The 17,382-nt window shown below is 32.8% G+C and overlaps 1 protein-coding gene across 2 annotated transcripts in view; it reads right to left on the reverse strand.

The window, feature by feature from the left end:
* The window catches only part of LOC114326323 (poly(U)-binding-splicing factor half pint), a 93,163-nt gene that overhangs the window by 38,099 nt on the left and 37,682 nt on the right, over positions 1 to 17,382 (reverse strand). Inside the window, exons 3-5 of one of the 2 annotated variants that reach the window (XM_028274649.2) lie at positions 17,101 to 17,160; positions 14,166 to 14,326; positions 2,024 to 2,082 (exon numbers count right to left, since the gene is read on the reverse strand). In XM_028274649.2, coding sequence (XP_028130450.2) covers positions 2,024 to 2,082; positions 14,166 to 14,326; positions 17,101 to 17,160 — 280 coding nt within the window. Of the gene's footprint in view, positions 1 to 2,023; positions 2,083 to 6,857; positions 6,905 to 14,165; positions 14,327 to 17,100; positions 17,161 to 17,382 lie in introns of both variants that reach the window. The other variant, XM_028274650.2, reaches the window with a different exon arrangement.

Genomic DNA, 17,382 nt, shown 5'->3' on the forward strand with positions numbered 1-17,382 from the left:
ACTCTAATATGAATTTTACAAATTAGACAAATAGGCAATTAAAATGGCATATTTATTTTTTTCCCCATACGATTACTTAATTTTTTATTAAAAAAATCAAATTTGTCAAAATTGGAATTTTAACCTAAAAATGAAAAAAAAAAAGATGAAATCACGGTTTAACTCGCTACAACGTTCCATTAAAAATTTTTTTTCTGAAATTTTTACAGCACATATCTCTTACCATTGTGAAGACGATTACAATTGTTGTAGACTTTCAGTCTTCTTCTCGTAAAAGTTATGAATTTTTAAAAATAAAAGGTGCAGCTTCGTGAATTGCAAAGTTAAATCACAAAAATTAAGCGAAAAAATTTAAAATTTATCTATTTGATTACGTCTATGTTAAACTATAGAGTCCAAAGAGAAGTGTTATGGGGAGTTTTAGATATAGACGTGTTATAGAAAAAAAAAAATGGTGAAACTTTTAATTTTCATACAAACGTTGTTTAATTTTTTTTATTTTTATGGTAAAATTGTGATTTTGACAAATTTGATTTTTTAATAAAAAATTAAGTAATCGTGTGGGGAAAAATAAATATGCCATTTTAATTTCCTATTTGTCTAATTTGTAAAATTCATATTAGAGTTTTCAAAAAGCGTATACAGGGTGAAATTTTTTCTAAGACCCAAACGAACTAATTTTTTAAAGCCGGACATGTTTTTTTTTTTAGTTTGAATAAATCAGTTGATTAGGTGGTAATAGTGTAACGATTGACCAAAATAAGAGACACATCGATCTGACCGTTCAAGAATTATGACGAATATAAATTTCTGTCAAAATGCGAAACTCGCCCTGTATATTATTAAACAATGAGAGCAGACACTTTTTAATGGTCATTTGTTATTCTCCATACGAGGTAGGAGTATGTACAGTTCCTCATGACTCACCCTGTATCATAATAGATTAAATATGAATCATCGTTTTAATGCGGAATTAAATCGGCAGTCATCTGAGTGGACAGCACCCGGAGAAAGTCGTTCAAAACGACCAAAGATACTATTTGAAAGATGGGGGAACAATCGACAGTGGACTGCTACATTGATTATTGAAAAGACCGAAATCGCAAATAAAAGACCTCATTTGGTGAAGAAAAAATTGTTCTTTCATCAAGACAATACATCAAGTCAGAAGTTGATCAAAAAGATGATAAAAATGGATGAATTAAGCTCTGAATTCCTTTCGTACCCACCGTATAGTCCAGATCTAGCCCCCAGCGACTACCACGTTTTTCAGATCTAAAAAATGGAGATACCGCGCGGAGGAGGAAGTAATTGCCGAAAATTTCCTAGAGATTATTTTGATGAATAAAAAATAATTTTGGCAACAAAAAAGTTGTGCGGGAGAACTTATTGACCTAATCGATTAATTTTCGTGTTCCCAAAAGATATACTATTAATTATTAATATTTTAAGTCTAAATAAAATTTAATTATTTTATAAGTAGTAAACAGTTGTTTTTGATACAGTTCATATGAAAAATATTTAAAATAAAATTAAGATTAACTCAAAAATGTAAAAAATGTGATTTTTGGTGTATATTCAGAAGAACTCTTCCTAAAATTAACGTTAAAATTTATAAAAGATATCTATGAAGACGTTTTTGTACAAATAAACGATTTAATAAAACAAAATGTTATTATTATTATTTACACACCCAGGAATACTTATTGACTTAATTATTATTTCTATATCAATTTGTTGCATTTTGTAACAATATAATAATCAATAAACTATGTAAAAGTACGTATTAACAAGGCGCGTTAACTCACTATAGCCATCGTCGCCATTTTTCGCGTACACTTGACATATGACGTACAATATATACGTCATACGTCATTGGTATATACTAATGGCGTATATATTGTACGTCATATGTTAAGTGTACGATAAAAATGGCGGCGATGAATAGCCCTATAGAAATGATGATGCTGGTTACAATATGCAACGTTAGTAGGATAACGTACGTGTGTGATAAAGTGCTAACCTGCACATGAGAGCGAGAGCCTGCTGCCTCTGGATTAGATTCCTCTGACCAGCCTCTTGCTGCAACAGAGGACAAGACAAGACGTCAACACTTTTTAAGTAAAGATATTTAACCCTTCGACCAGACAATATTTTGGATAACCAGTCAAATCATAAACATCTGTTTTTCGAATTAATAAATAAAATAAAGACAAAAACAAAGTTACTATTTTTTCGATCATAATTGTGTAATATTTTACAGTTTTTTGTGAACCACTAAAAATAGAGTATTTAATGATCGGTATTACCGTTGCTAACAAAGTGAAACAAAGATATCTGTGACACCCCGTATGATATAGTAACAACATGTCATGTTGGTTATGTATATTATAATCCGGTCAACTTAGACAAAATAGTTAGCAAATAACAAAAATTGCCGGAGAGCCAAATTTTGGTGGAGAGCTAGAGTTTACCATAACAAATAAAGTTTTAAAAGTCCCTATCGATCCCATGTGTGCAACAAAAGTTATTCGGGGTCAAAGGTCAAAATTTGAGATTTTTTGGATTTTTCTCGAAAACGGTAAGTTTTATCAAAAAAAAACATTAAACCAAAGTTGTAGATCTTAACATTCTCTACAAAAATAGTCCTTACAATTTTTTCCCTAAGAGTTACCATTCCTGAGATATCGTGATTTTAAAAGTTACTTTATACAAGGTGTCCAGAAACTCTACCGACAAACGAAGACAGGAGATTCCTCAGATAATTTTAAGATAATTTAACCCAATTCACCTAGTCCGAAAATGCTTCCTAAGGGAGCTAGAGCTCTTTGAAGATGGCGTCATGTAATTAGTTTTTCTTAAATACCTCCAAAAGGCTTCTATTTAGAAAAACGAAAATTGGTATACACATTTACTTTCCAGAAATGAATCGATTCCATCCATTGCTAATTTCTAGTACAGGTCATAGGCGTCCGTTTTGGGTAGGTCAACAGTTATTTTATAGCATACCTTTATTGTCTTTAATTTTTAAGTATTTTTGACACGAGATTATTCAATTATGAGATATTCGAGTACTAAAAGTTACTCTTGCTTTAAGTTGGTAAAATACATCGGTTTTTTTTAAATTTTTTTTAACTTTTTTTTTTCAAATCCCCAAAACTAAAAACTTTCAAATAGATTTTTCTAGAAAACGGTGTATCCTATCGACTTAAAGTAAGAGTACCTTTTAGTACTAGAATACCTCACAATTTAATAATCCAGTATCAAAAATGCTTAAAAGTTGAAGACAAAAAAGTTATGCAATAAAATAACCGTTGCCCTACCCAAAACGTACGCCTATGACCAGTACTAGAAATTCGCAATGGATGGAATCGATTCATTTCAGGAAAGTAAATAAATATACCAATTTTCGTTTTTCTAAATAGAAGCGTTCTGGAGGTATTTAAGAAAAACTAATTACATGGCGCCATCTTCAAAGAGCTCTAGCTCCCTTAGGAAGCATTTTCGGACTAGGTGAATTGGGTTAAATTGTCATAAAATTATTTGAGGAATCTCCTGTCTTCGTTTGTCGGTAGAGTTTCTGGACACCCTGTATATTATATGCACATAATATAAGCCATGTATTCATAATGTGACACCTAAGACAAGTATAAATGCCTATTTGTATCTCTTTTATATACAGTGGAACCTCGATTATCCGTCTCTCTATGAACCGTCACCTCTGTTAACCGTCAGGGTCCATACATAAGTTATATTGACTAATAAGTAAAAATTTAGTCATCAATTCAATTTGTTTGAGTATTGCGATAAGCCAAACGAAATTCGTTGAAATGTACACATGCAGTAATGCCACCACTGCATTTTTTATGTAAATAATTTTTGTTCTTATTCTCAGGGCTCTGGATTAAATTTCAATTTAAATAGGTAATGATAAATGATACCGTGCTTTTGGAGTTCTATTTTTAGAATCGCAAGCCGAAAATAAAAACGCACGGCACAATAATTATTAGATTTGATGATTTTACGTCGATTAAGAAATTCAGCCGTTGCAAAATGTGAAGTAACAATAAAACAAACAAAGATTTCGGAATATTTTAAATCAAATTGATTCGACTGTACTAACATAAATCCCTCTTATATTGTCAAATAAAACATAAAAATACAATTTGAGTTATATGTACTAAAATTTTTATGAATTTTTATTTATTTTTTAATGTTCTGTTAACCGTCTTTTCGATTATCCGTCATACCCTTGGTCCGGTGCCCTGACGGATAATCGAGGTTCCACTGTATAATATATTATACTATTCTGAAAATATTTCTTCAAAAGATAATCAGTCCCAAACTGAATTTTCTCTATCCACCGTGGCCTTGAAAAATATTTGGCTATACCATTGTTTAAAAAAGAACAGATTGTCTATTGTAAACAATGGCTACAGTATTGTCCGTAGGTCTTGTTCATATTACCTGTTTCTTTTAGTGCTAAAGGTTCAGTTCAAGTGAATATAAGTACTTATTACAAGCGTCTACCATTTAGCAGACATTACGGGCTTACAGTGACAGTGGTATTTGACGGCTACAGTGACTCAACAAAGAATATTAAAGCTGCAGAATAACGTCGTCGAACTACAAAAACATCATCGGGATCCGACATTATCTTTGATGAAAATATAACAGTTCCCGCGAATCAACAACAATTTTTCGCTAACATTAATAATAAATCTCTTTTCATTTCCATGTTAACTGACAAATTAACAGCTGCGAATATTGAAGTAAAACAAGCTAAAAATGACGCAGATGTTCTTATAATTGAGACAGCAATTGAAAAATTTAAGGCAACAAACACAACAATAATTGTAGTTGGTAAAGATAAAGATAGTAGATAAAGTTATTTATTTTCTGAAACCTGGAAGGGCTCAACAGCGAACAGAGATATATTCTTCGAAAAGTTTATCGCCTTATCCCAAATGCCTAAAGTACATTTTATTTTTACATGCGATAACCGGTTGCGACACTACGTCAGCAATGTACAGAAGGGGCAAAACGTCATACTTACTTATATTATTCGAAAAAAAAAAAAAAGATTTGACTGACTGCTGTAAAGTTTTTACAGAACTTGATTCCACACCGCAAATAATAATTACGGAAGGAATTCGCTTTCTTCTTGGGGTTTATGGAGCTCCAAGAAAATTAGCTGTCTTGATAAATACCGATACTTAACTTTTGTAAAAAATACGCGAAACAAGAAACAAGTGAAACAAGTACAACTATCATGTCTTCCTCCAACATCAGCATCTGCTTTTTAACATTTGTATCGAGTATATTATCAAGTTCAAACATGGCTAGGCAATGAACTGAATCCAGAAGACTGGGGTTGGAAATTAATAGATAATACTCTGGAACCGATTAAAACCTTACTCCCACCTGCTCCAGAAAAACTCCTTAACACTATTTTTTTCAATTGCAAAAAATGTTGTAGTGCCAAATGTGGATGTAAAAAAGTCGGGTTGCTGTGTTCTCTAGCGTGTACCAACTGCCAAGGTCAGTCTTGCTCAAATGTCCAGTTTAGTACAACAGAAGAAGACTGTGATTTTAATGAAGAGACCAATGACTCAGTCACATTTGAACAATTTTTGAACATCCAGCAAGAGGAAGAGGAAGAAGATGAAACCGAAGAAGACTTGACTGTTGAAGTAGACTTTCAAGAATATGAATCTGATTAAAATATCTAAAGAAATCAAAACAATAGTTAACCTAATAATCAATAGCAATATCAATAATCAATATCAATAATAAGGTAATATCTGGAACTTAACCGGTATTGTTTCCCTAAATTATCTTAAAATTGTCAAAACAGTTAGTGTAGTAGGCCTACAGGGGAAACCACGGTAAAAAAAATTCGCTGAGTACACTACCTCGCAGGTGGTGTGGAAACGTGTGCATATCATGTATAATGTGACTCTTAGAATCGCGATATCTCAGGAATGGCAACCCATAGGAAAAAAAATAGTGAGGACTATTTTTGTAGAGAATTTTAAGATCTACAACTTTGGTTTAAGGTTCTTTTTTGATAGAACTTACCGTTTTCGAGAAAAATCCAAAAAATCTCAAATTTTGACCTTTGACCCCGAATAACTTTTGTTGCACACATGGGATCGATGGGGACTTTTAAAACTTTATTTGTTATGGTATACCCTAGCTCTCCACCAAAATTTGGCTCTCCGGCAATTTTTGTTATTTCAAATGTCTATATAGACCGGGTTATTAGAAGGACCAACGATTTAAAATTCTATATTTTCGACGTTGCCAAATATACAGTTTCTAAGATATACGGATAATACGCGTATTTTTAAATAGACCACCCATATTACACTGAATTGGGAATATTGAGCACCACCTTTAATGTTTTTCTTTCTGGTGCTTTCTGTTTATACAGCAATAATACTTATAAAATAAACACGATTCTCCAATTTCTGCAAAGTAATGATCAATATTGGTCAATAAAAATCTGAAAAAAAAAACAGGCGGATTAAAATTGCGTTGAATATTATTTTTTTAATCACATAGAAGGGAAAAATATAAAAGATTGAATTCTGGGAGTGGGGGAATTTAAATATCTTGACGGAGGGTACCCTTTTACATGTTAGTTACATTATTAATTTATTACATTAACCAATTAAAAACTAAAACATAAACAAAATTAAATAAAGGTAAATAATTGTAAAAATTCCAAAAAAAAAAATTGTAACTCCAAAATATTGAATGGTTCGAAAAGGGTTAATTGGGGGGAGTAAATATATTTGGGGGGCGAGCTCTCGCCCCCTGGGCGGGCGTGTGCGAAATTGCTACGCACTAACCTGCACATTAAAACTAATACTTGGTGCCTCTGGAACGTTTTATTTTTCTGTGGATTAAAGTTCAGTTAGTCAGGATATTACACATTACATGTACCAAATATAAAATTAAAATTTATATATACGAGGCTAAATCAAATATAAATCAATGTATTCTGTAGTTTTAATGTTTGTTAGAATTTGGTGAAGTCACATGGTGATAAGTGTGGTCCGTAAGGCGGATGTTGTAGAAAATTCCAGTCGACATGTTCCATATTTACTGCGCAGTTTGATCAGCTCAGCTTTTAACAATTTTTGATAGGCATAAACTTCAAACTCGCCCAATATCTCATTAATAATGGGTTCCAACTTGCATTTCCTGACTTAATCACGCAAAAAGTTTTACAGCTGTATGACAATTGTATTTGATTAGTAGTTACTCTTTCTCTTGGTACTGCTAAGTTTTACATAACATCGTTTTTTATTTGATTTTTCCTCGCATATACAACACAATTTCAAACTAATACAAATAACGAAACCGGTACAATTGGACAACAAGAACAAAAAGTGTAGTGATATTTTCATAAACCATGATATTAACAACAATCATTCTTTTAAAATATTTAATCGCATTCTTTTTTTATTTTAAAACCATATCACTATGCTCTTTATTCCAATTGATTTTTGTTAAAAAGCAATCCAGACACTAGAATAACAATTGGACTGATCAAATATTTCTAATATCTCAAAGCAGATAATAAGATTATGGTTAGATGAAGATTTAAGGGCCTTATCACAGGATTAATAAAAAGATCCACATTTTACGTAAAAATTTGTTATGTCCAAACTTTGGATCAGGAAGGCTACGCAAATAAAGAGGAAGAATCTAAAAGGTTAGACAAAGCCTTAAGAGAAAGAAATACGGCATAAACTACGAGATGTGTCCTCCGAAAGAAAGAACAATGGCAACGCTGAGAGCAACGGAAATTAATTTTTGGAGAAGAGCGATAGGAAGATCTAGAAGAAAAAGGACTATCAACGAACGCATTAGAGAAATAATGGGAATCATACAATACCAACAATCACAGATGAATAATCACAAAAATCACTGTGTCAAGTGAAAGGTCAACCCTGTATATTGTTAAAGAAATCTTAGTAAAATACAGTATCATCAATGACCTCAAGGGGGCTTTAGCAGTAACATGAAAAATAAATAGAAGCAAGAGAATATAGAAGAAAATGAATGACAAGGCATGTGTAAGGGCAATAGGGATATAAACTGTAAGTTTTTTTTATAAATTATTCAATTTTACGTCAATTTGAATAAATATCGTATGATAATTGATGGATTCGACCGTTACTTGATGGAAGTTCATTTTATCTCACAATAAAACACTGAAAACTTTTGTTTGCTATACTTCCACAAAATTTATTATTTACAACTATGTGACTACAGCTGTTTCGGCAGAGTGCCTTTCTCAAGTGATATAATTTACAATGTGTTTGCCTTTTTAAATCTCTAACTGAAGAGGTTGAGGAGTGGGGAGCTGTTTGTCTCGAGTTGGTCATTCAGAATTATATCTGTATTTTTCAGTTTATTAATTTCCATAGATTCTAAAAATGATAGCTCAAGGCCTTTATTTTGGAAATGCAGAATTTGAAACTCTTCATTGAAAGAATGATTATGGTCTAGAAGGTGAAGTGCGTATGTAGAAGTGTCTGTTTTTCTATTGTTGAAAGCCCTTTTGTGTTCTGCTATCCGTTTGTCAAAAGTTCTGCCAGTTTGACCGATGTACGTTTTCGGACAGTCACCACAAGTTAGTTTGTACACACCACTCTGTAGTTGCTTTCTCCTTCGGCTTTTATTGTTTTTAATATGTTTGCTTAAGTTGTTGTTAGTTCTGAAAGCTGGTGTTATTCCTTTCTTTTTTATGTATCTGGCTATTTTTGTTGTTATCTTGCCAGTATATGTGAGAGAGCAGAAGGTACTAAGTTCTTTCTGTGGTGGTGGATACACTAATTTCAGGGCTTTCTTATGGAGTTTTTGATTTAAAATTTTGTTAACTGTTTGTTCGTTATAGCCGTTGTTTACTGCTATTTGTTTAATGATGTTTAGTTCTATCTCGAAGTTATTTTTTGTCATGGGAATTTCTGTCAGTCTATGTATCATGCTATGGTAGGCTGCTAATTTGTGTTGTGTAGGATGGGATGATTAACTGTGTATGGTTGTGTCAGTATGGGTAGGTTTATGGTAGTCTGGTAATCGTTACATCTAGAAAGTTTATGGAATTATTCTGTTCTGTTTCTATTGTAAACTCAACATTACTATGAAGTGAATTAATGTATGATAGAAATTGGTCAAGTTGTCTGTTAGTTCCTGTAAAGCATACTAGTATATCATCCACGTATCTCCACCAATATAAGAACTGTTTAAATACGGGATGTTTAGAAATTGTTGTTTCAAGTTGGTTCATAAATATATCTGATAGTAATGGGCTTAGAAGATTACCCATAATAAGTCCTGCACTGTTGTTTGTGTATATTTGACTATTGAATTCAAAATAGTCTTGATTTATGCAAATTTCAAGGAGGTGTAAAATTTCAGATGCAATGATCGGATTTGTACTATTATGGTCTAAAAGATTTTTAACTAAAACAAAACTTTCTGTAGTAGGAACACTAGGAAAAAGATGTTTTACGTCAAATGAAATTAGTCTGGAGTTGTTGGGCAATTGAAAATGTTGTATTTTATTAACTAGTTCTAGTGTATTTTTTACGGTGAATTTAGCTGAAAATTTAGTGTATTCTGTAATAATATCTGACAGTTTTTTTGAAAGTTTATATGACGGAGCTGTATAAAAAGAACAGGCCTTATTGGGTGGTCAGGTTTGTGTAGTTTAATAAAAGAGTATAATTTAGGAGGTTGTGGGTTCATAATATTAAGGTATTTCTGTTCTGTTGGATTTAGTATTGATTTTGAATTTTCAATGGCTAGTTTAATTTGTTTTCGGTATTTTTCTGTGGGATCTTTGTTTAGTGGTGTACAAAGGCAAACACATTGTAAATTATATCACTTGAGAAAGGCACTCTGCCGAAACAGCTGTAGTCATATAGTTGTAAATAATAAATTTTGTGGAAGTATAGAAAACAAAAGTTTTCAGTGTTTTATTGTGAAATATCGTACGAATTTATTATAAAAATAAATTTGAATTAGCAATTCTGTACCTCAGAATAACAAGGGAAAAGTCTACGATTAATCAAAATTGATCATTATGTTGACACGCGACCCGAAATAAACTTCTTTTTCTTCTTCTGGTAGCACTACAACCCGGGGTGAGTCCTCGCTGACTACACAACTCGCTTCTATCTCGAACGGTCGTCCATAATAGTTGGGTCAGTGGGTAGCCCCCCATAACTCCGGCTGGAATGACTGTTGGGTGGATCGAGTAGCTTAACAGTCATTCTTTCCGGTCCCAAGCCCGGATAAAGGAGCACGGTTAAGCGGAAGGCCAACAACCAGCCCTTGTAAAAAAAACAGCATGTTACGAAAACTGCAAATGTGCCTCGGAATAGAAATAAACACCATCATTATCTATTGGTAGCAATAATAAAAAATGAAATACAAATTGTAACGTGTCAAAAGTCCTGTCTTCTTCTTCAAGTGCCATTTTCGTTCCGAAGGTTGGCGATCATCAGGGCTATACGTATTTTCGAAACTGCTGACCGAAACAATTCGTTGTTGCTACAGCTATACCATTCCCGTAGATTCTTTAGCCAGGAGTTTCGTCTTCTTCCTATGGATCTTTTTCCTGCTATCTTCACCTGCATAATTATTCGAAGCAGTTCATATCTTTCGCCTCTTGTAATGTGTCCCAAGTATTGCAGTTTTCGTTTTTTGATCGTAAATATGACTTCCTTTTCTTTATTCATTCTTCTCAAGACCTCGACCTTTGTGACTCTCTCCGTCCATGATATTCTCAAGATTCTGCGATACATCCACAGTTCAAATGCCTCAAATTTTTTGATATCAATCTTTTTCAGCGTCCATGACTCCATTCCGTAGAACAGCACAGAAAGTACGTAACATCTCATCAGGCGAAGTTTCATTTCAAGGCTCAAATTTCTTCCACAGAACACTCTCTTCATTTTAGTGAATATGGATTTGGCTTTTTCTATTCTTATCTTGATTTCTGCTGAGCTATCGTTGTCTTCATTTACAAAAGTGCCTAAATATTTGTATTTGCTAACTCGATCGATAATTTCGTTGTGTAAATATAAATGTTGGACATTTCGTGTTGATTTCGATATTACCATAAATTTAGTTTTCTGTTCAAAGATAGTCCATATTCTTCGCTGCAGTCTGCTATCTTATTCACCAATGTCTGTAGCTCTTTAAGTGTTTCTGCGATCAGAACGGTGTCATCGTCAAATCTCAGATTGTTTAATCTAACACCATTTATTTTAATACCTATGGACTGCTCAGAGAGTGTTCTATTCATTACGTCTTCGGAATAGAGATTAAACAGGGTTGGTGACAGTATACACCCTTGTCTCACACCTCGCTTTATTTCAATTTCAGTGGTATTATTCTCTACTCTCACTACTGCTTTCTGATTGTAGTACATATTTGCTATTAGTCGGATGTCTCGTTTATCTAAATTCTTTTCTGCCAGGAGTCTGATTAGATGATCATGCCGCACTTTATCAAAGGCCTTGTTATAATCTATGAAACACATGAATACATCTTGATTTATGTCAAGACATCTTTGAGACATAACGTTCAGTGCAAACAACGCCTCTCTTGTTCCGAGTCCATTTCGGAATCCAAACTGGGTATCATGGATGTCCATTTCCAGTTTTCTGTGTACTCTAGTGTGTATAATTTTCAGGAATATTTTCAGTACATGGCTCATCAAACTGATTGTACGGTAATCACTACATTGTTTGGCATTCATCTTTTTTGGTATAATAACAAAGGTGGATAAAAGCCATTCTTGTGGTATTTTTCCTGATGTATAAATGCTATTAAAAAGTTCAACTAAAATGTGGATCGAGTCTTCTTCTATCAGTTTAAGGATTTCCGTTGGTATTTCATCTGGGCCTGGGGCTTTACCGTTTTTCATTCTTTTTAGTGCGTATATTACTTCCTCTTCCGTTATTTCTGGACCTTCGTCTCCTTGTATGTTACTTAGTTCAGATTGTTGTCTATCATCTGCAAAGAGTTCTTCAACATAGTTTTTCCATGTCTTCAACTGTTCTTCTAGTTTTGTTATTATATTTCCGTTGACATTATACAGGGAATTTGGCTGCTTACGTTTTTGTGTACCTGCAAGTTCTTTCACTTTTTATGTACATTAAAAATATCATGTTTTGCCTGGAATTGCTCTATTTCTTCACATTTTCTTTTATAAAAATCTTCCTTTGCTATTCTGATTTCCTTTTTGATTTCTTTCTGTATTTGTTTATACCTTTGTTCGTTTTTGCCTTTCATTATTCTCCGATTGTCCATGAGAAGAAGGATTTTATCAGTCATCCATCTTTGCTTTATTTTTGGGTTTTCTTTAGTCAGAATTTTCTTCGCAGGACTTGTTATCGCCATTTTTACGTTTTGTCATTTTTTATCTATGTTGTTCGTTGGCTGAGATGTTTCTTTTTCATGAAGTATTTTCAAATTATTATTAATACATCTTTGCAGTTCCGCCTTTACCTCCAGGTTACATAAATGACTGACGTCTATCTGGTTTGCTCTTCTTTTCTGCTCCAATCTTTTTAGTTTAATACTCATTTGCGCTATTAGAGGGTTATGGTCTGAATAGATATCTGCGCCTGGGTAAGCCTTAACGGATTTTAAGGAGTTTCTGTATCGTTAGTTTATCAGTAAAAAATCAATCTGGTTTCGAATTATTATTTGGCCATTGTCCTGGGGTGATTTCCACGTATAAAGTCTTCTCTTTGGTAAGTTGAAGAATGTATTAGATACAATCATGTTATTCTCCTGACAAAATTGAAGCAGTCTGTCACCTTGTTCATTTCTTTTACAGAGTCCGTATTCTCCTACATGTTTGCCACTTTTTCCTTTACCAATTTTTGAGTTAAAATCACCTAGAATTACGGTGATGTCTCGTGGTTTCGTCGATTTTAATACTTGATTGATTTAAAAAAAGTCCTGTAGATCCAGTTTAATTTTTGTAACATTTTCTCAGGCCGCTAGTACTTTTCTAACAATCCATCTATGTAGCCCATGTTATCCATTTTAGGACGTAGACCCCTTCTTGTCTCCATTTGTGTCTGTCCTGAGCTAAGTTCATCCATCTGGGACCGGCTTGCCTCTTCAAGTCATCAACCCATCTCATCTGTGGTCCTCTTCTACTTCTTTTGTATTCGTATGGTCTCCAGGGTAGTATTTCCTTGTTCCACCTATCGTCTCTGTGTCTGATGCTGTGTGCTGAAAATTTCCATTAAGATTCCAAGCTTGCGCTCCATACGTGATTACGTAGCACACACTGGTTGAAGATTTTAGAATTAAGTTGCGCATATTTCTTATTCCTCAGGATGTAGCTCAATTTGCCAAATGCCGCCATGCCAACCTTATACGTCTTTTAATTTCTTCAGTTTGATTTTCTCTGCTCGCTTTTATTACTTGTCCGAGATATATTCTCGTACTTTTGTTCTATTTCACTTTCTCGACTTGTGATAGCAGAATCTTGCTCTGTATCTCTTCTAATAAAACAACCTTTAAATATGTTTAGCTACCAGTAATAAACATTTTCAAAAATACCGCTTGGGAGCTGTCATATAATTTACCCTTTGTCACCCTGCTGTTGTTGGCGGTTTTTTGTTTGCAAATATAGTGAATAATCCCTTAAAGAAATTGCCGAAAATATGCCGTAAGTTACACAAATTTCGCTCACACCACCCAGAACAATTAACGGTATTTTTCGTCTGTAAATATTTCTTTATAAAAAGGAATATGTTCTCGATCTAATGTTATTTTTCCGCTGTACAAGACGAAGTGAAATTCTACTAGTGTGTTTTTGGAGACCCCTGTCGAAGGGTGAGATATTTTTGATACCTTTCGTATTTCTCTATATTCATCCATTCAAGCGTTGACTACACAGAAGGCGGTGTCCAGTTGATATGCGAACAACTCACAAGTTATTTTATTGGTATGTACTATTGGAGTATTGGAATGAAATTATAGACTTTCCACAACATGATACTATCATTGATCAGACTTACACGATACAAAAACTTTTCATCCTTTCGTACTGAGGTACAGATTTATAAACTTAACAAGTAAACATATAAAATATATACAAACACAAAACTTACCTGTTGTTGATAAGCAATAGTCTGTTTCATGAGAACCATTCGAATACTTTGTTCCATAGCGTATTTCTTTGCTTTGCTGACTGCATCTGCATCGTCCGATGATAGTTTGGGCAGCGCTCCTCCTAAAATTCCTGCAATTGTACTGCTGCGTGCACCAGGACCTGTAATAATAATAATAATACGGAATACAGGAATGTGTAATAGGTACGATAAATAATAACTAACAATGGTGGATATCTCGATGGCACCAAAATTGCTATTATAAAAATACTATATTACCGTAAAATGGGGTGAATAGGAACAAAGCTTCACTAAACAATTACAATAATCTTGCTAAACATATATATATTCCTTTCGTTGGGCTATTTAATTTTTTTTCAAGTTGGCTAACGTGATATGGCTTTAGGAAATTTAGGTTTGTATCGTTGGCGTCACTGGTTCCTATGTTCTCGGCGTGCAAACAAAGTCGTTAATTTTGAGGATATTTCTCATCCTAAAAAACTTTCTCAGTAAGTACAGAATGTCTGTCAAAATATATTGAAGAGTATTGTTTTTGAAGATATTCTTCTTTAGCGGCAAATCGATTGAGGGTAAAATTTGATTGATCCGCGCGCATGCGCACGACGTATTGGTCGTTATACGGGCTCTGATTGGGTGTTGAAATTTTGAAATGATCTGTCAATAATTGTTCAATATGGAGGTTATCGGTAAACAAAAATATTGTATATTAGTTTTTATTGATGTGTGGACAGAAATAAAATCAAATTTATAATTATAGTGACTTTTTAAATAGTTTTGAAAAGCCGCAGGTACGTAATTCTAAATGTTTCAGTTGGAAATACCTAATAGTTTCAATACCTATCTATTTGGAAAATGTAAACAAAATAATGTAGTTACCTATTAGTAGGCAATGCTTTAATTTACATAATCTGATTACGAACAAACTTTCTACAAATCTTCATCTCATATATCGTTTTCCTACTCTATATCTTGTTGTATTTTATTTCGACAAAAATCAAACTAATAATTTTATTAAATTCATATAAATTTATGGTATAAACGTTTAGTTTGTGTATATTCCCACATGACGTATACGCGAATTTGGTGCAGTTTGAAATGCCGTCAACTTTCGTACGGCGCGGTAGACGTAAAGTGGGTTCAGGCCCCAAGCAAGTTATTATTTTTTTTATTTTTTTTTATAGATTTTATGATTGTAAGTATATTATTATATAATTTTTGAAGATATTCTTCTTTTTTGAAAGTGGTAGATAAGAAAGTTAGTTTGATTTTTAAATAAAATAAGTACAAATAACCTTTTAAGTATATTTACTTCGTTTAAATTACCTATTATATAATAGAAGAATATCTTCTTACGTGCGTACAAAAAGTACACACACATTCTTTTTTGTTTATTCTAACCTTTACAACAATATAACATTATGGTATTTTGATTTATCTGTTAACTTTTTTTGTTAACAACAATTATTACTGTTCACGTCATGAATTTGAGATATGTGGGGTGGATAGGAACATAATATTTACCGTGTTGCCATTCACCCCACATATTAGAAATTACTTTTTTATCTAATATCTCCGTAGAGTAAGACCAAACGAAACAATATCTCATCTAACAACAAACCATGCCTTGCAAAACGTGTTTCTAGCGGTTAACTATCGTCTCCAATCTAAAACAAACTTCTACCAGGGTTCTCAACCACGCGTGGTATTAATGAACACAATTTTTCCGATTATTATGGGCACTAATTATCAACATCAGGCTCGAAGGACCAAATGTGGATTCGGTAAATTTGAAATAAATATTTATATGGTTTTCTGCAAACATCAGAACTGCTGTCCAAAAAGTTTAAATGTGTGTCAAAACGCAACAAGACCCATGAAGATTATGTGGCGCAAAATAGTTGAGGAATGAAAAACAGGACGAGGCAGAAATGAATCCACAATAGCTTAAGACAAGTTCCCTAGACTATCAAAGAAACTGGTTAATAGCCTTTCAGAGAAAAATGCCAAATTAGAGTTTAAAAAATATTTTTCATTTCAGCAATATATTTTCCAACAATACAAACTTTATATTTAGGTATTTGTGTATGTTACTTTACACCTTTATACCTGTTTCTATTGACCCTACAAATGTAAGAATAGGAACACAATAGTTTTTAATACAGTGATATAAAAGTTATACAGTGATAAAAAAGTTTTACACGAATTTGAATATACCACTTACCTGTAATGACTTCTCCAATTTGAATCAAATCATAGATATGTGATTTGATTTTTTTGTGATTAAAGTATTAACTTTTATATTTGTGATTTGATTTTTTTGTGATTAAAGTATTAACTTTTTAATTTATTAACATCTAAATATCAAAAGAGGAAGGTAAGACCCAAGTAACAATGCATAAGTTTTATGTTTGTAATATGTGTTAGTGACATTTTTTTTTCAGTTGAAAACCGTTACTATTCATCCCCATTTTACGGTATCATTAGATATTTTCATATTCATTATCTTGTATTTAAGTTTAATTACTTGATTTTGATTATCATTACATTTCATTATAATGGATTTAAAAACAAAAAATTTCTCTTCGGTGGGGAATCGAACTCCAGTCATTTGAGTGAAAAGTAAAAAATGTACGTGAAGATAGCAACGGTTTTGTTGTTGCAAATTGTTGTTTTTAGTTTTTACTATCCTCCTTAATATTTCAAAATCAAAATTTCCAAATAGATCCAGTTTTGTTGAGTTGTTTTAAAAAATAAAATGACGTTTGTTAAACGTATGTATACCGCATGGTTATTACACGCGTCTCGATATCTAACGTCACGCTAAATAGGATTTCGGGCCCATGCAAAAAAACTATGAGGGATATGAGAAAATTAACAAAAAAAAGTTTTAAATGAGTTTGAATATACCACTTACCTGTAATGACTTCTCCAATTTGAACCAAATCATAGATATACTCGTATCCCTCACACAGTCCTATAACAAATATAATATGATAAAAAATAATTTCGCATTTTATAAGTAGAAAGTAATAACATATATTATAGTTTTATGTATCGTCAGATGCTGTTTTCCTAGTTTAAATTGGACAGAAATATTTGCGATTATAGTCTGTTCGGTGAATTTACACGGGCTTCCGATTAAGTAAATAAGCAACGATTCAACTGACCATCTGTCGGACATTATTGTATATAGGTT

Source organism: Diabrotica virgifera, chromosome 6, assembly GCF_917563875.1.
Source record: "Diabrotica virgifera virgifera chromosome 6, PGI_DIABVI_V3a".
NCBI classification, from domain to species: Eukaryota; Metazoa; Arthropoda; class Insecta; order Coleoptera; family Chrysomelidae; genus Diabrotica; species Diabrotica virgifera.